General features: G+C 39.6%; 1 protein-coding gene across 1 annotated transcript; it reads left to right on the top strand.

Moving 5' to 3' along the window:
• Window positions 1-12,533: 12,533 nt before the first annotated feature.
• Window positions 12,534-13,004, top strand: LOC120076060. The gene is made up of 2 exons (XM_039029841.1): window positions 12,534-12,774; window positions 12,820-13,004. Exons 1-2 carry the CDS (start codon window positions 12,534-12,536, stop codon window positions 13,002-13,004), a joined length of 426 nt encoding a protein of 141 aa, XP_038885769.1.
• The last annotated feature ends 7,687 nt before the right edge of the window (window positions 13,005-20,691 follow it).

Here is a 20,691-nt window from a genome sequence, read left to right as displayed (position 1 = left end):
CTGTGTTTCACCCAAATCTTTCATTTGGAATTGCGTAGCAAGCTATCTCTTGATGTCAACCAGAAATTCAACTTCCTTTCCTATGAGTAGAATATCATCAACATAATACATCAGAAAAGTGACAGTTTTGCTAACGATTTTCTTGTAAACACAAGGTTCATCAACATTTTGTTCAAAGTCATAAGATTTGATCGCAGTGTCAAATCTCATATTCCAGGATATAGCTGCTTGTTTCAATCCATAAATGGATCGATTAAGCTTGCAAACCTTTTGCTCTTGACCCTGTTCTATGAACCCTTCTAGTTGGGACATGTAGATACTCTCTTCAAGATAGTCATTTAGAAAGGTTGTCTTGACATCCATTTTCATGATTTCATAATCATAAAATGTGGCTATGGACAAAGTATTCTAATAGACTTTTATCATGGCAACCGAAGAGAAAGTTTCTTCATAGTCTACCCCCTTCTCTTTGGGTAAACCCTTTTGCCACAAGCCTTGCTTTGTAGGTCTGTACCTTATCAGCTTGGTCTTGTTTTCTCTTGTAGATCCATTTGCAACTGATAGGTCTTACCCCCTCAAGTTGATCTATAATATCCTAAATAGAATGAAAGTATATAGACTCAATTTCAAGGTTCATGGCTTTAATTCATTGGTCTTTATCCACATCATCCATTGCTAGTTTAAAAGTCAATGGATCCTCTAAGCCATCATCTAGTATGATGACTTAAGTTTCAGTTAAACCCATATACCGATCAGGCTGTTGCACAATTCTCCCACTACGTCGAGGCATTCTCAACTCTTGAGAAGGATGTGAAAAACCAGTCTCATTAACAACTCTTGTTGATGGACCTGCTCTATCAACAACCCTTGTTGACGCATTTTTTGTTTCTTTAGACATTTATTCTATTACTAGCCTACTGTGAAGTTGATGTTTCTTTATGTGGTCCTCCTCCAGGAAAGTTGCATTTGTTGACACAGACACTTTATCTTCTTGAGGATCATAAAAGTAACCACCTTTCGTTTCTTTAAGGTAGCCTACAAATAGGCATACTTTTGAACGACATTCCAATTTTTTAGGATTTTGCACCAACACGTGTACTGGGCAACCCCAGATTTTGAAGTGATGTAAACTTCCTTTACGTCCTCTCCTGGGCTCATAAGGTGTTTCAGAAACACTTATCGGGGGAACCATGTTCAAAATATACACTACAATTTCAACTACATGTCCTAAAAAAGAATTTGGTAACTAGGCATAACTCATCATGGAACACCATGTCCAACAAGGTTTTGTTTCTCCTTTCTGCCACACCATTTTGTTGAGGTGTACCAGGGGCTGTGAGCTGAGACTAGATTCCATGTTCTATCAAATAGTTCTAGAATTCCAGGTTCATAACCACCTCGATCTGATTGAAGTGTTTTAAGCTTTTTGCCTAATTGGTTCTCAACCGCTACCTTATATTCTTTGAACTTTTCAAAAATTTCAGATTTTTGATGCATTAGGTAAATAATCCTCAGGTCGGAGGTGTTCCGTAGACCATCAACTTAAGTACCTCCAGTATTAAATAGGATTATATATCGGTTGAGTTTATAACCACATTTTACAAGATGTTGACCTATTTTAACTATTAAAACAAGTGGTTAACCTACATGAGCATGTAACTTATCTTTGTTATGGATTTTAATGTCATTCAATTTTATAACAGCTTATAAAAATAGACATGCTTTTTCGTCCACAACATACATCAAAGACATTCAAATTTAATATAACAATTATATTAAAACATTTGAAACCCTATACATGCATACTATATATTATAACATTTTATAGCATATTTTCAACGCATGTAACATTCTTCCTATAGTTGGATTTCAAATCTACATGACATATTTTGTGCACAAACAAGATTTATTTAATTATAACATACATCCCATGCATAAATAATTAAACATAGACTAATATGGTTTTCATTTTTGCATTATCAAGAAAACAAAAGCCTAATTATTACAAAATTCATCAAAAATCGGCTCTAGAACACTTTTGGATTACTCAAACCACCTCGAACCGGACTCGCATAACTCAAACTGGACCTCCAAAGCTCAAAAATGGGTAGACGCGGGCTCCAAAATGCTTTTACGAATGCAATTAATAGATTCAATAATAACTTTATTGAAGAAATGTTGAATAACATATTTATTGATAATAGAATATGTTTAACTTTACAAACTGCGAGTTTTAGGACATATAACTCAATAGTGTGATAGGCCCATACGGCCTCATCAAGCAATCTTTGCATGAAACACTCACCTCTTTCTCTAAAATAGATTTGATTTTTCAATTTGAGATCTCCGCCTGGCCATTAGTTTTTGGATGATAGACGTTGATAATCTTGTGTTCACCTGAAACATCGTCAGAAGTTTTGAAATAGCACGATTAATGAACTGGGTTTCTTCATTGCTTATGAGCGCACGAGGCATCCTAAAGTTAGAAAAAATATTCCTCTTGAGAAATTTGAAGACAATTATCGCATCATTTCTGGTGCATGAAATGGCCTCGACCAACTTTGATACATAGTCTACTGCAACCAGTATTACTGATGACCATCTGAAGGTGGAAATGGTCCCATGAAATCGATACCCCACACATCAAATAGTTCTCCCTATAGAATAGAGGTCAAGGGCATCTTATATCTGTGACTAATTGTCACACCCCCTCCTAGGCTACTCTCTGAGCCTAGGAAAGGACATGACTGCAGCAGTTATCAACCCTTTTGTTGACACTTACTGCCTAATAACTCTAACGAAAATAATCTGATACCAACATGCAATCTCATACACAGTGGCTGCCTTTAAGGCTAAACAACATTAAGTTTACACACAAAACATTTACAGAGATTACATTACTAGTTTTATAAGTCCCGATACCCAAAACCTTAGCTCCTATATGAACAATTGTAGCATGTGTACAATATTTACAGTAACCACCTAACATACGAGTTACAACAACTTTTGTCCTTGAGTGGCAGAGTAGATGCAGAGCTACCTCCTGAGGATTTTCCACTACTTGGGGGAAAGAAAAACATTTGAAAATGGGGTGAGCTTGCTAGCCTAGTGAGTAACTTAAGAAATAAAATTGATTCTCATGCATAAGTCTCTATAAACAGATCATATTGAAATTATAAATATCTACAGTAACATTTTCCAAGATATAAACATTTTCCAAGCATAAAACATATAAATCTCTACAGTAACCTTGTACTGAGATATAAACATTAAATTGTTCCTTAGTTAAGAATAACCCTACTGTGGTTAAATCCCAATGTCAATTGCTTATTCAAGAGAGAACCCTTTTGCTCAATCTCAGACTTTAACTACCTACGTGCACGGGGTTATAACTAAGTACCGTCATACCTTAGGTACTTCTGCTCAGATACCTTCTCAAACGTCCCTCAGTATCGAGCTGCTCGGATACCTTCTCAAATATCCCTCAGTATCAAGCTTCAAGCAAAACTAGTCATACTATGACTTTCTCTTTAAAGCATATAAAGCCTAACGCATAGAAAACATATCTTTAAAGATACTAACACATGCTTTGTGTAATTAAACACATAAATAGTTTTTCAATAAACTTTCATACATGGCATGCGTTTAAAACATAACTCATGGTTTTCTTGGAATTTACTTTGTAAAACTAGCTAGCATGAGAATAATCTTTTTTTAAAACATGGTTTCTGTAAAACATTGTAAATATTTAGTCACTCACAACTTTTAGAACTACTCCTCAAGGGTCGATATGCTTCTATCACTGGTGTCAATCCTGTGGACACAAAAGCATATATTAGCTACTAGCATAGGTCTCTCTTTTGAGGCTAACCCTTAAGTAAGCTTTGCATTTAGCCTTCCTTTTGAAGACTTTCACTCAATGCAAAGAGGTTTAACACTTGGAAATTTCTTTGAGACTTTGGCTCATGCAAAGCTTCCAACCGCTCCTCACAAACGTATCACCACTTATGCAACCAAAACTTTTCTCTAAGTGTTCTTACAGTGGCACATGGTTGTCCACAAGGCTGCTTATGCGTCTAAGACTTCACTACAAGCTCTCTCAGCTACACAACAGGTCCAATTCAAAGAAAAGCTCAACCCTTGGTCTGTCCAAGCGTTTCAACTCGAGCTGCCAGCTTACTCAACTTAAGTAGCTACTTGCTTGTTCATGAAATTCCAGATTCAACTTACAAAATTAATAACTCAAATTCTAGAGGTCATCTCAAGAAATTTCCTTCTATAAATGTACCTTAAAATTTCAGCTTCAACCTCCTCGTGGTTTGTTCCTGGAGACTCAATTCTTTATCAGTGACCTGGATTCACACGTGAACAGAACCTCTGATCACGTTTTCCTTTCTCCGACCTTAATCCGATGGAAACTTCTTCCGGCAGTGTCACCTCTGAAAGTAAACTCTTAGAGCTTTCCAATAACACTGAGATCTCTAAGTTTTCATGAAGGAGATGATCAAACTAATCGTTTGAGGTTCAGCCTCCCTTTTTTATACTACTTTCCACTACTTCTCCTTAATTCTTAGCATGACACCTTCAACTTTCATGGAGTTAAATCTGGTGCTTAAGACAGTCGGTGCTCTTTATTAGTGATTAATACCGATCAACATAAGTTCAATCATATAGCTCACAGCCTTATCGTGTAGCTCATCGTTTAGTGACCTCAAGCTGATGCTTGTCACCCAATGATCTCACTCTCGTCCATCGTGCAGCACACAGCCTATTACACAGCTATCACGCATCATGTAGATCTCGTTGATGCTCATCGTGTAACACTAACGCTTATCGCGTAGCGTAATCGCCTAGCATCATCGTCTAGCACTAATGCTGATCGTCTAGTGCCATTGTTTAACGCAATTGTCCATCGTGTAGCGCTATCGTCTAGTGCAACACTTCGCATCGTCTAGCACACAAATATCTACACGATCATCTACCGCATTGCTCAACGTCGCTCACAGCTACACGATCATTTACCACATTGCTTGGTGCCACTTGTTGCTACATGATTGTCCAATGCGCACAACTCCAACACCCAGCGACCACGCTCACACAGACTTGAGGCTGCCACATGCATGCTAACCTCTCAAGACTTGGTTGCCGCATGCCTTTCCCACGCATAACTTTTCTCTCGACCACACCTTAGCTTCCTTCAATTCCCAAATAACCTCTCAAATAAGCAAGGCCAACGCCCTTGGCTCAACTCCAATGCTTAGCATAAGACCAACACATTGACAAATACTTAGCCATTTTTCTATCTTCTAACGCATGGGTTACACCTAGCCATTTCTTCTAACTTCACCCAAGAGTCAAGCTTTCAAACTCACTTTTCTTCTAACTTTTCACCCTCTTCTCTACAATTACACATTAATTCTCACATAAACCTACTTATCACACTGGTCTCAAGAGGGAACATACACAAGTAGAGAAATTAGGGCTCAGAGTTCATATTTACCTCCCCCTTATGAAAATTTTATCCTTGAAATTTCGCTATAAGTCAATCGATTAAACAACTGTGGATACTTGTTTCTCATCTGCTCTTCAGCTTCCCATGTAGCTTATGGTTTCTCCATAGTACCTTTACAATAGTATTGTCTTGTTCCTCGAGACTTGCTCATTTCTGTCAAGAATCTCCACGGGTTCCTCTTCGTAAGCCAGATTCTATTTCAAGTGCACTGGTTGCTCAGGTAACACATTGGTAGGATCTGGCACATACTTTCTTAGGATTGCCACATGAAACACATCATGGATACGAGATAACTTTGGAGGTAATTCTAACCTGTAAGCCATTGAGCCAACTCGCTCTATTATCTCGTAGGGTCCAATGTATCTCGGGTTTAACATTCCTTTCCTACCAAACCTGAGTATTCCTTTACATGGAGACAACTTAAGAAATACTTTATCACCAACTTCGAATTCCAATTTTCTTCTCCACTTATCTGCATAACTCTTTTGTCGGTCTCAAGCTATTTTAAGATTTTCTATTATAATCTTAACACTGTCTAACGTCTGTTGAACAAGTTCTCGGCCTAATAATTTCCTTTCACCCACTTCATTCCTACATACCAGAGTTTTACATGGCCTTCCGTACAAAGCCTCATACGGTGCCATTTCAATACTAGAATGATAACTGTTTTTATACGCAAATTCAATCAATGATAAATGCGTATCCCAACTGCCCTTGAACTGTAGTTCACATGCCCTTATCATGTCCTCTAGTAAAGATGCTAAGCAAAGAAGATGGAGATGGAGTCGAAGGAACAGAGAAATGCATTGAAAACACATTGTATTAATTTCTTAATTCAAAATGTCATACAATAAAATATAAAAAAAGAAAGGAAAAAGAAATGACCGGTTGGAAGCACAACTTTGCTTCCAGCGGATGTGCGTCAAGGCTACCGATGGTGCCATGGATGGGCGGAGGAGCTGACTCTCTCGAGATCTAACTCTGGTCGAAGGCTCCGGTCGTCACTCGGAATGGATGAAGGAGGTGAAGGACTCTCAACGTCTTCTGACGCATTTTGTCTGGATCACAAGGATCCGCCCTAGGCGAACCTTAGGCGAAAATCTTGGATAAAATGAATTTTAGCTCATCAGCTTCTATTTATAGAGCTTGGATCGCCGACAACATTAATTGGACTGCTCTGAGTCTAACGTTCGGCGCGTTAGTCCTTTTCTGAACCTCTACCACCAACGGCGTGGTAGGTGAAATGTCAACATCAGCTTTTGGATTTTCTCGAGATAGCTGCGTTGATGTGTTCATTCCGCCTACCTTGCGTTGATCCCATTAGTTTACGTTGTCGCGTAGCCGCAATCATTCAATGGCCACATTCGCTTAATACCACAACTTTACATGATGACCGCAATCGCTTGACCAGTGCAACTCCCATACGATGGACGCATACGGCTGATTACCAGAACATCTATGCATTGATCGATGCGTTTGTCTTTGCGATGGAGTGTTTCTCCATATGCGGTCGTCTATGTGGTGGTCCGGTTTCTGCATTTGCGTTCATTTCCTGCATTAGCTACAAAAATAGAACATTGAACACATAATTAACGCAAAGTAACGGGTTAGCTGAGACTCATCATGCTGATCGACACAAACTATTTTTGTCGTGAGTTCCTATCATGATCGACGCAATTTCTTCCTAACAACCTTCATAATTCTACGTAAAAGGCCTAAGATGACATGCATTTCTGCATGTCATCACACCCCCAAACTTAAAATCATGCTTGTCCTCAAGCATGCGTTATACTTAAGAAATTCTAACTCACCTTCATGCTTTCCTTTGCGATGACCAGCTTCTCAAAATATAACTTACACACACACCTTTGACCATCACCGCAATGCTCTCCTCCACTTTGGATGCTTCTTCAAAAAGATCTTCTCTAAGTTAAATTCGACAAGCCTTTGCTCAAAAGCTTTTATTCATTCATCGCAACTTTGTGTTTAGCTTTTGAGATTGTGTTTATTCAAAATACTTCAAAAATGTGCGATGGCTTATTCAAATGCGGTGTTGAACCTGGTTACGCCCTTCATTTTGGCTTACCCCCACGTGTGTCATGCGGGCATCCAACTTCAGTTGCGTTCCATATTCAACTCAACTCTTGTCTCATTTGTTTTGGCTTGCGCCGGACAGAGGAGTTGTGTTAACATGTTGATCCTGGTGACTTGCCTTCATTTTGGCTTGCCCCCACATATGTCATGCGGACATCCAACTTCGAGCAATTGCCTTTCACAACTTAACTCTTATCAACGTGGGTTTCCCCATTGCGTTGATAGTGGAGTTATTATTCCCAAAATCTCACTTCAACTTTTTTTTTTTTTAAATGATCGCAATATAATGAACGCAATTCTCCAAGATCGCTGCCACCCCTAAACTTAAAGGTTGGCAGCGTTCTCGCCGCAAAGTTAAAAACAAAATTACAAGAATGCGATAATAAATGTTTGAACACAGGTTTACGCAAAATAAAACGTAAGACTTTCATATTTAGAAGAAGCTAATAAAAGTAAAGAATGTCTTGCGTTGATTTGTTACAAAATGCGGTGAACTATACGTACCATCATAGAAACATCGCAAAACAATGCAATCGGGAAAAAGAGAATTTCAAAAAGATAAGGCATACAAGATAATAAGAAAATATCTTAGGCGGAACAATGCATGCACTCATGCGTTGGAATCCACGGGATTGAAGCCATGCGTTGAAGGGTGAAAGGAATTCTTCCATTGAACTACGAACCGAGGAGACTTAATGTTGCACCTACAAGAGCAAACGTACCACAACCAAGGAAGCAACCATATATCCAAACTAACAATGAAAATAAAATAAATAACCTATACTAAGAAAGCAAAGTAAAGATAAAGTAAAAGATGTCCCTGGAAAAATAAGAGTGTTGTCACCGCAAGGAGTCTTCCATGCAGGAGATGGCTCTCAACTGCTTGGGTCAAGTTGCCTTGACCATTGGAACTTCCGGCAATTGTTGGATGCATGTTGGCCACCATGAGCTTAGAACTACCTTTGGCTCTTTTGCGACTGATTGCCCTCCTACCTTGGGGTCAACATTGGCTTTCAGCGCATCGCCTACACTTCAATATTGATTGCAACCTGGTCGCACAAGCTGCAATACACCCAAGATAAAAAGTTTGCTCGCAGAGACACAAAACTTAACATTTAGTTGCCAAGTCCCTGGCAACGGTGCCAAAAACTTGATGTGCGAGGATTGGAAGTCAATTTTACTCGACAGCCAAAATCCCGTGGACGCGGTATCCGATGCATGTTCCTAAGATATGTTTTGATAGTCATGCGTCGATGGTCATGCGTTGGAATGAAAATGCGCCAACAAATGTATGCGATAACCATGCATCCTGCCACAAGTTTTCTTGCGCTCACACCAAGTATAACATGAACGCAAGTTTCTCGGGTAATCCGAGGTTGAACACATGAACTTGTAACTATATGTTTTCGGTGATGTGCATGCAGTGGTATAAATAAAGAATGGAGGGGATATTGCTAAGTTAATCATACTCCTACTCCTATCTAACAGACAACGCAATGAGAATATGCATGAAAGGTAAAGATACGACAAACCTTGACATGAAATAAATGAATGCAAAATAGATAAAACGCGGAGATGTTTTCATTGCAAAACTTAAGAGTGATCACAAGGGCAACCCTAGTCAACGCAATCCATGCAATCATGCTACACACAGGTGAACCTAACTTTAGGACATATGCGATGTATCTGCGATATCGTCGAGACGCCTATGCCTGCCTAGACCTCCATAACCCGCTCACTAGCTCTCGTTGCATGAGCGTGCGGCCGCATAACCCCTTATCCTACTTCCTGAATGCATGTAAATCCATTATGTAGGGTGCATACGCTGTGTGAAGCAAACAGAGCTTATCTCTAAGATCCCCATTCTTGCCTATGCGTTCCAATCCGCTCTCTCGAGTCTTAGATTTGGGTTTTAGACTACTCTCTCAAGTATGCCTAAATGATGAATGATGCATTCATAGAACAAGGTAATCGTATGAACTTGGCTGACCTAAGCCTATTCCTATCTCTAATGAACAATGCAAACATTGCTTAATGCGACCAACCACTTACCCTCCCAGGCAGTTGGTTGTTGCTGACTTTACTCATAGACAAACATTGCGTTAGCCTATAGACAAGCGTTGCAGCAGCTTCACACTAAGCAAATAAGGTTACTCACACACTCACGCAACGCATACCTCTCGGTAGGTTCCTACATGCTTCATATCCCTAATCCGCATGACTAAGTATGCGATACCCAAGCAATCTCACTAAGTGTTGCAATGAAAGTAAAGATGCTAAGCAAAGAAGATGGAGATGGAGTTGAAGGAACAGAGAAATGCATTGAAAACACATTGTATTAATTTCTTAATTCAAAATGTCATACAATACAATATAGAAAAAGAAAGGAAAAAAGAAATGACCGACTGGAAGCACAACTTTGATTCCAGCAGATGTGTGTCAAGGCTGCCGGTGGTGCCATGGATTGGCGGAGGATCTAACTCTCTTGAGATCTAGCTTTGGTCGAAGGTTTCGATCGTCACTCGGAATGGATGAAGGAGGTGAAGAACTTTCAACGTCTTCTCACGTATTTTGTCTGGATCACAAGGATCCGCCCTAGGCGAACCTCAGGCGAAAACATTGGATAAACTGAATTTTAGCTCATCGGCTTCTATTTATAGAGCTTGGATCGCCGACAGCATTAATTGGACTGCTCTGAGTCTGAAGTTCGGCGCGTTAGTCCGTTTTTGAGCCTCTGCCACCAATGGCGTGGTAGGTAAAATGTCAACATCAGCTTTTGGATTTTCTCGAGGTAGATGGGTTGATGCGTTCATTCCACCTACCTTGCGTTAATCACATTAGTTTGCGTTGTCGCGTAGCCGTAATCATTCAATAGCCGCATTCACTTAATCCCGCAACTCTACATGATGACCGCAATCACTTGACCAACACAAATCTCATGCGATGGACGCATATGGCTGATTACCCCAACATCGATGCGTTAATTGATGCGTTTTCCTTTGTGATGGAGTGTTTCTCTGCATGCGGTGGTCCGATTTTCGCTTTTATGTTCATTTCCTGCATTAGCTACAAAAATAGAACATTGAACGAATAATTAACGCAATGTAATGGGTTAGCTGAGATTCATCATGCTGATCGACGAAAACTTTTTTTCTCATGAATTCCTATCATGATCGACGCAATTTCTTCCTAACAACCTTCATAATTCTAAGTAAAAAGCCTAAGATGACATGCATTTCTGCATGTCATCAATGATGATGGGCAGAAATGCACGTCATTATAGGTCTTTTATTTAGAATTATGAGGGCTGTTAAGTAGAATATACAGCGAATATCATAGGAATTCATGAGAAAATGAGTTTGCGTCGATCGGCATTAAGAATCTCAGCTAACCCACTATTATATGTTATTATGCATTCAATTGTTTATTTTTGTAGTAACCACAGAAAGCGATTGTATACGCGGAAGTCGGGCTATCGCAAAGACGATTGCATGTGGGGAATCTCTCCATCCTAGAGGCAAATGCATACATTCAACGCAAGGATGTTGCGGCCATCAACCGAATGCTTCCATCGCATAGAAGTTGCAGCCGTCAAGCGAATGCGGTCATCGCAGAGAGATTGCGGCTACATAATGATAACCATAATAGAAGGGCGACCGTAAGGTTGGTGGAATGCAAACATGAATGCATACCTCGAGAGTATCAAAAGATGATGTTGACATTTAACCTACCACGCCNGTAAGGTTGGTGGAATGCAAACATGAATGCATACCTCGAGAGTATCAAAAGATGATGTTGACATTTAACCTACCACGCCGTTAGCAGCAGAGATTCAGAAAAGGACCATCGCACCGCAAATGTCAGATTTAGAGCAGGTTCATAAATGTTGTCGGCGATAAGCTCTATAAATAGAAGCCGTTGAGCAGAATTTCAAATCATACAAGGTTTTCCGCCTTAGGTTCTCTGTCTTAGAATTTGACCTAGAAATTAAGGATCGGAAGGGCACCGAGAACCAAGTCGCTGATCATCTGTCATGATTGGAAAATTGCATGGTTCAAGAGAAAGAAAAAGACATTGAAGAAAGATTCCCTGACGAACTGCTGATGTCGGTATGCGTTAATGTTCCATGGTATGCGGACATTGTAAGCTTCATCATTTGCGGCCAACTACCGAAAGAGTATACTTACAAGCAGAAGAAGAAGCTGAGACATGACGTCAAGTTTTATTTCTGGGACGACCCCTTCCTGTATCGACTTGGACCTGATCATATTTTACGTCGATGCGTTCTTGAGCATGAAGTCAAGCACATTTTGGAGCTTTGTCATGAGTCCCCTTATGGAGGACATTTTAGGAGGCAACGAACCACTGCAAAAGTCCTACAGAGTGGCTATTTCTTGTCAACACTATTCAAGGACGCCCATGCCCACGTTGCACAGTGCGATAGATGCCAGAGAACGGGGAACATGACTAGAAGAACTGAAATGCCTTTGACGTCAATCATGGAGATTGAATTATTTGACGTATGGGGAATCGACTTTATGGGCCCATTTCCGCCGTCATAAGGTCATCAATACATCTTGGTTGCGGTTGATTATGTATCGAAGTGGGTTGAGACCATCACATGTGCTAAAACTGATGCGGCCACGGTGGCGAAGTTTCTTAAAAAGAATATCTTTGCCCGATATGGAACGGGATGAAGGCTCACATTTCATCAACCGCATAATCACCAACTTGTTGACTAAATTTAACATCAGCCATAGAGTTGCAACCGCTTATCACCCACAAACTAATGGGCAGGCAGAGATTTCTAACAGAGAGATCAAAACTATCTTGGAGAAGGTAGTTAGTACCTCTAGGAAGGATTGGTCACCCAAGCTCGATGAAGACGTTGTGGGCATATAGGACTGCCTTTAAAACTCCAATCGACATGTCCCCATATGCCCTGGTCTTTAGAAAATTTTGTCATCTGCCTCTCGAGTTGGAACACAAGGCAATGTGCGCATGCAAGAAGCTGAACTTTGATCTAGCAAATGCGAGGAGAGTTCAGAAGTTGCAATTGAGCCAATCGGTCGAGTGGCGAAGGGACGCTTATGAAAACTCCAAGCTCTATAAGGAGAGAACCAAGAAGTGGCATGACGACCGCATAAACAACCGGACATTCGTCGAAGGTCAACAGGTATTACTGTTTAACACGCGTTTGTGATTGTTTCCAGGGAAGTTAAAGTCCCACTGGTCTAGGCCATTCCGCATCAAGACTATCTTTCCCAACGGCACAATGGAACTCACAATTGAAGACGAAAGCAACGCATTTAAAGTAAATGGTCAACGAATTAAGCCATACTTTGGGGGCGATGTGGATCGACGTATGGAGACCATCAACTTAGGCAAGCAAGATTAACTGCTTGCGGAGGGGATGCCATTGTGGTAACTCTGAAAAACTCTTTCAATTAGCATTCATATATCTATGTTTAATTGCTTTCTTTACAGCTTTCATTTATTGCTTTCTAAATTGCGTTATTTACTACTTATTAGAATTACCTTTAATGCTTTATGAATTTACCTTCGATTTAATTCATTTGTGTATTTCCATGTTGTGTTAAATTCTTTAGTTTGTATGCATTAGTAGTGTTGTTCTTAAAAATTTCTATCAATGACTAAATAAAACAATGCAAAGTCTTCCCGACTTGCGTTATTCATGAATTAAAAAGGAAAAATACAAATTGGTATACAACGCGATGATGGGTGTATTTTGTGATAATAAGATACACTTTGCGTCCATTCTACCTAAATGCATTGCGTTGAGGGGTGTGTTGTGCTCGTATGTATTGTTAGCCCGTCCTAAGCGACAACGCACTATGTTGAGGTAGTGTTGCGCTGGTAGAAGTACCGTGCGCCCGTCCTCTAGAAATGCATTGAGCTAAGGGGTGTGTTGGGATGATACATGTGTTGTTGCCCATCCTCTGCAAATATGCATTTGTGTTAATGGAAGTGTGGTGTTAATTTTTAATCGTGCATTCATCTGAATGAAATACAAAAGACAATTTCATTCATTATTTTTCTATATATAGAAGCTAATTCTTTGATTCTTTGTACATGCAAAAAATTTTTATTGCGTTATTTATAATTCTTTATATACTTGGTTAATTTTTAATACAACTGAGTAACAATTCTTTCCGTATGCGTTAGCCTCTTATTTGGGGGTGTGATAACTTGTAGAAATACAAGTTATTTATACTGTTTTATTTAGATATTGCGGCTAAAAGAAAGAAAAGTTGCGTCGATAGTATGAAAATTGGCTAAGAAATGCAAGAATTATAAACTATCGTCAATACACCCGCTGACACCATTGCAATGGTAGAATAGAATGTCTCAAGTCTGTTTTGCAGGAAATCAAGTCACCGCATGCGTTCATGGCTCAAAGACAAACTGAACAATGCATCTATGTCACATTGTGCCCGTCACTCAAGAATGAGAGACGATCAACGCAATGATGGCACATGCGACAATCGATCAAGAGCTTTGCGATCAACGCAATTTCAACCGCATGCAGTAATAAAAAACAACACCGCATGTGGGAAAACGATCGAAGATGTAAAGAGCAATGCAATTGCGGAGGATTCAGACGCGTGTACAGTTGTCAGTTGTGCATTTCTGATGGGATTGATTGCGTAATAGAAGGAATATTCACTCCACCATTTTAGGAATTGTCTTAACAATAAAGTGGGGACCACAATGCAAAGAGTTAAAGCTTCGCCTATAAATAGCTTCTGCAATTCCATTGAAGAAATATACTCGATACGGGAGACTTGATACTTGTATATTTTGGAATACATAGAAACGTGTATATACTGATCTGAGAGAGAGACAGGTCTGAGCGACTTCCCAAGAAGATCCAGGAAGAATCCAAGAGACAAGGCCGAGAGATGAGTCTCCGAAAAAAGAATCCTTTCAATCCCTGCCGTTGAAGCTCTGTACGAAGGTCACTTCTACTAGAAGAGCAAACCTGAGAGGGAAGCTCTCCTCTTCATCCATTCCACACGCCGACAAGTAAAACCTCCATCCAGATCTGTGTCAAGACATTGACACTCTTCTGTATTTTTTTCTATCTCTTTTTCATCACTTGTACTCATCTTCTCTACTCTATCATTCATACCATGTATCAGATGCTTAATCTTAGTATTAATTGTTATGATCATTTCCATTATCTTCTCTTTGTCTATTTCCGTTCATCCTTGATTCACTTTCTCCATGATGTTTTCTTAATTCCCTGGGTAATTAGTAAGAATTAAGCAAGTAAATTAATCTGTGTTAAGGAAATAATTGTGTTTAGCTAAAGCATGCTAGATGGCATCTTCACCTATGAGAGCATAAGTGAAGATGTTATTCCGCCTATCGAGAGAGGGTTGGAAGAATTCGTTAACTAAAGCGAGAAGTACTTCTAGAGATGGAAGCAACCTTGTGTTCATCACGTTCATCCCTGTTTCACCATACAGATATGGGAACGCGGCCGATCACCGAGAAGTGTACGCCAAGGGAAAGTGGAACCTTAGTTATCTCTTTAAGGTAATTAACAAACTTGCGATGTTTTTACTATTTATTCTTTCTATTTCTGATTCATCCATAAAGACTTGCCATCGCATATCATGATCCTTTGTATAACTTCACAGTCAGTCTCGACCTTGTATCATGTATCATGTATCTTGTATCTTGTATCATGTTAGCTTAGGATTTTATTTTCAACGCAATTTTATTTTATCAACGCAATGTATGTTTATCGCAATTTAAATTCATGTACAAACCAAATCTTTTATTAATTGTAAAACCGGTCGCATGTATCACAAAAGTAACACATTAATGAAAATAATCCCTATGTTCGACCTCGGATTATTCTGAGAAACTTACGTTGGAATTATACTTGGTTTCAGTGCAAGGAAACTTGTGACACGTATTACTCCACTGCATACTACAAGCATATAGTTAACAACGCATATTTAGAAGTAGTATCACATAAAGTGTGCGTAAACTATAAACAATTTTATGTTATCAAGTTTATGGCGCCGTTGCCGGGGACATGAGCTTGTAGCACATTATCTATCATCACAGTGCATGCACAACAAGGAATTAATCTTTACCGTTACAGGAAGTCGAGCTATCGCAAAGACGACCACATGTGGGGAATCTCTCCATCGCAAAGGCGAACGCATATGTTCAACACAAGGATGTTGTGGCCGTTAACTGTATGCGTCCATCGTATAGAAGTTGCGGCCGTCAAGCGAATGCATTCATCATAGAGACATTGCCACTACATAATGATAACCATAATAGAATGGCGACCGCAAGGTTGGTGGAATGCAAACATGAACGCATACATCGGGAGTATCAAAAGATGATGTTGACATTTCACCTACCATGCCATTAGCAGAAGAGATTCAGAAAAGGACCATCGTGCCGCGAATGTCAGATTTAGAGCAAGTTCGTAAATGTTGTCGGCGATCAAGCTCTATAAATAGAAGCCGTTGAGCAGAATTTCAAATCATCCAAGGTTTTTCGCCTGAGGTTCTCTACCTTAAGGTGGATCCTTGTGATCCAAACCAAAGCGTGAGAAGATAGCTTGAGAGTTCTTCATCCCCTTAAATCATTCCAAGTGATGACTGGAGCCTTCGCCGGAGTTAGAGCTCGAGAGAGTCTACTCCATCGCCCATACATGGCACCACGAGCAGCCTTGACACACATCTACTGGAAGCAAGACATTGCTTTCAGCTGGCCCTCCATTTCTTTTCTTTCTTTGTATTGTATTACATTTTGGCTTAAAGAATTAATACATTTTATGATCAACGCATTTCTATATTTCTTTCGATTCCATCTCCATCTTTCATTTACTTAGTATCCTTTACTTTCATTGCATCACTAAGTGAGACTGGTGGAGTTTCACATACTTAATCAAGCAACATAGGAATATGAAGCATGTAGCAAACCACTGGGATGTGTGCGTTGCGTGAGTGTTGTGAGAAAACCTTATTTGCTTAGTATGAAGGTGTAGCAACGCTTGTCTATAAGCAGACATAATGCTTGTCTATGAGTAGAATCAGCAACAACTAATTGACCAGGAGGGTAAGTGGTTGGTCGCATTAAGCAATGTAAGCAAGTGTTTACTAGGGATAGGAATAATCTTACATCAGTCGGGTTTATGCAATTACCTTGTCTTATGAGCGCATCATTCATCATTTAGGCATACTTGGGAGAGTAGTCAAAAAACCAAATCTAAGTCTCGGGAGAGCAGACTAGATCGCATAAGCAAGAATAGGGAACTTAGGAATAAACTCCGTTTGCTACTACACAGCATATGCACCCTTTAAGTAAGATATGGTGGTATGCGGTCATCTCGCTTATGTGTGAGAGCACGTGAGCAGGATATAGAGGCTTAGAAATAGGCTTCTCGACACTATTGCATATACATCGCATGCGTCTACGTCAAGTGTGTATAGCATGATCGCATAGCTCGTGTTGGCTGGGGTTGCCCTTGCGATCAAGCTTAGTATTGCAGTGAAGACATCCTCACCTTTTCATCTATTTTTCCATGCATTTTACTATGCGTTAACAGTTGTTGTGTCTCTACCTCTCATTCATACTTCTACCGCTTAATCTGTTAATTAGGAGTGGGAGTATTGCTTAGCTTATCATCCTCATCATTCTTTTATTTATTCGCCACATACACATTACGGCATAACATTTAGCTACAAGTCCCTGAGTTCGACCTCGGATCACCCGAGAAACTTGTGATCTCGTTATACTTTGCAAGAGCGCAAGAAAACTTGTGACAGGAACGCATGGTCATTGCATATGAGATTAATGCATACTTTCCATTCCAACACATGACCACCGACGCATGAGAACCAACGCATAACCTAATACATGCATCGCATATATTGCGTTCACAAATTTACGTCATCAACCCACCCAACCCAACATAATTGGGGGGGCAAACATCCCCTAAGTGTTTGAATTTCCAAACACAAAGAAGTTGTCCATAAAGATCTCAACAGATTGCTCTAAGTGCTTTGGAAAGATGGCCATCATGCACTGCTGAAAGGTACCTGATGCATTGCACAAGCCAAATGGTATGTGATGGAATGCAAAGTACCAAATGGACAGGTAAAAGTGGTTTTCTCCTTAGTGCAAACATGATTTGATTGTATTCCAAATAGCCATCTAAAAAGTAGAAAAATGCATTGCTAGCAAGTTTGGGCAACATTTGATCAATAAATGGAAAAAGGTTGGCCGCATTGAGTTTTCTATAGTTCATGTAAATCCTCCCCCATGTTATAGTGCGGGTGGGTATCATCTCATTTTCACTGTTAGCAACTACAGTCATTCCCCCTTTCTTGTGTACACACTGCATGTGGCTTACCCATTGACTATGAGAAATAGGGTAAATCACACCCGCATCAAGCTATTTGATTCTCTTCTTCTTGACAACCCCTTCATCACAAGGTTTAACCTGCACTTGCTTTAAATAGATCTGGTAGGCCCTTCTTCCAGGCGAATCTTATGCATATAGTATGATGAACTAATGCCATGGATGTCTGCTAACGTCCATCCTATAGCTTTACTATGTTTCTTTAGCACTTGCAAAGGGGATTCTTCGTCTGATGCGTTTAATTGGGAGGATATGATGATTGGCAAAGTATTGTTCTGTCCCAAGTACGCATATTTCAAGTGTTCTGGCAATTATTTTAATTCTAGAGTCGGTGACGCTTCGAGTGATGTCTTTATCTTCTTCATTTCTTAGTCATGCAAATCCAAAGATTCAAACTTTCTCTTTGTTTCATTTATCGCAATAACAACTTCTTCAAGCTCTATTTCTTCTTCATAGAGCATGTCAGATTCAATATCCCATCTTTCAATATCCCATTTTTCTATATCCATTATTTGACAAGACTCTAAGTAATCAGGGCACTTCAATGCATTGAGCATGTTGAATTTGATTTCTTGGTCATTCATATGCATAATTAACTCTCCCTGATGAACATCAATGAGATCTTTTCTAGTTGATAAAAACATGGCCTACACAAGATGATAGGGACTTCTTTACCCACTTCATAATCTAAAATTATGAAGTCGGATGGAAAAATAAACTTGTCGACCTACGCAAGAATATCTTTAACCTTCCCTTCAGGGTATACAATGAACTTGTCTACTAGCTAGAGTGAAATAAAGGTAGGTTCAACCCCTTCAATCCCCAATTTCTTGAAGATTGAAATGGGATATCAAGTAATTCCTGGCTCAAAGGTTGCATAGTGTGCAACCCAAATCAATTTCTCTAACTAAGTAAGGAATTGTGAGAATGTTTGGCTTGTTCATTTTCTTTGGAATCTTACTTTTAAAACATGCGTTGGTCTCTTGCACTAGCACCACGGTGATAACAGGTAGAAATACATGTTATTACAGCGTAAATAAGTAAAACAATGAGAGATTGCGACGGTAAAAATAAACAAAATCATGTCCAAAAGCGCTAAACTGAAGAAATTGCGATCGCATGCGCCCATCGCATAAAAGTAGCTAATTTACTTATTTTGTGCAGGAAAAATGCATTGGCACAAGTAAAATTGCGAACCAAGGAATTAAGTGTCCACGAGCTGCAAAGATTGCGATCGCAAAGTCATGCGATCGTATGCGATCATGAGAAGTTGCTAAAGAAGGTGGCCGCATAAAGACTGTGCATCAAGGTGACAACATAATAAATCATGATGGGACGGAAAGCTGATGACGGTCGAATCGAATTTAGTTAACAAGCCGTCAAAGCCACACTGTAGCAAGTACACTCAACTTTCGGTGACCATTAATTGGCGCATCAAAGTAGGAGATTTAATGACCGCCCATCATTGCAATCATTAAAGTGAAAAGCTACTTCATCTTGAGCTATATAAATACCAAAGGCCACCATTGTACCGGGATGGAGATAAAGAATAGAGAATAAGTTAGAGAGCCATTAGTTTGTTCACGTACATACTTAGATTTAGAGGACGGAGACGAGCTAGGAGACGAAGAAGCCGAGAGATCATTCCCAGACAGATCGAGAGACTGTCGAAAATCACTATAAGGAGAGAGGGCCAACACTTGCGAGAGCAAGAATATTCATCTAGACAGAGTTTGAGTGAAAAGACAGTGTAAAAGGCCACGGGAAGTAAGACATTGCTACCAGGCTTCTTATCTCTACATTCCATTGCTATTCTGTATTCAACATTTTATTTATACAACATGAAAATCTCATTTCAAACTATATTCAATCTCTTCAAAGTTCACATGAGTAGCTAAATTTCCGAATGGGTTGAGAAGCACTTAGCTAGCATGACCTAAGATTTACATTTTATGTGATCATCTTGTCTTATGTATGCGTCATTTACTCTTTAGAGATACTTGAGAGAGTAGTCTAAAGATAGAATCTAGACTTGAGAGAGTATGCGATCAATAGGATATGATAGTATGCAGTCACCTTGTGTATGTGTGCATCATTCATCATTGCATAGACAAGAATAGAGGCTTAGACATAAGTCCTATTGACATTTTCGTTTATATCGCATATGTCCTAGAAATAAGAATTATGACATTTGCATTGAAAGATGACATGCTGTTGTTTGTGGGTAGCATGATCGCATAACTTGTACATAATCTCAGGAAGTGTTAGTTAAACCCCTACTCAACCCGTTCATCGCATAGTCATTGTAACTCTCGATTTCATCAACCCTTCGGTCGAACTCCGTCGCATAGGAAATATTCTTAATAAAAACACCATCCAACTTATTTGTTTTCACTACTGCAAGATAATCAAAGTAGTTGTCACATATTTACTTAGTAGTCCTTGTGTTCGACCCTGGACTTACCAGGAAACCTAGTGAGGCTTATACTTGGGTCTCATTAGGAAAACTTACATGTGCAACGCATAACACATCACCACAAACTCATACCATAATCGCATTACAATTTACAACACATCACACAGCCTTAAGTTCACCAAGCCTCCTTTTTTTAGGCAAAATGTCCTATAAAAATTTGGCATAGTTTGGCATCTGTTCAAGTGTCTCAAC

This window comes from Benincasa hispida, chromosome 4, assembly GCF_009727055.1.
Source record: "Benincasa hispida cultivar B227 chromosome 4, ASM972705v1, whole genome shotgun sequence".
NCBI classification, from domain to species: Eukaryota; Viridiplantae; Streptophyta; class Magnoliopsida; order Cucurbitales; family Cucurbitaceae; genus Benincasa; species Benincasa hispida.
Note: the sequence above shows the minus strand (reverse complement) of the source record. Positions and strands in the feature narration are given on the sequence as shown.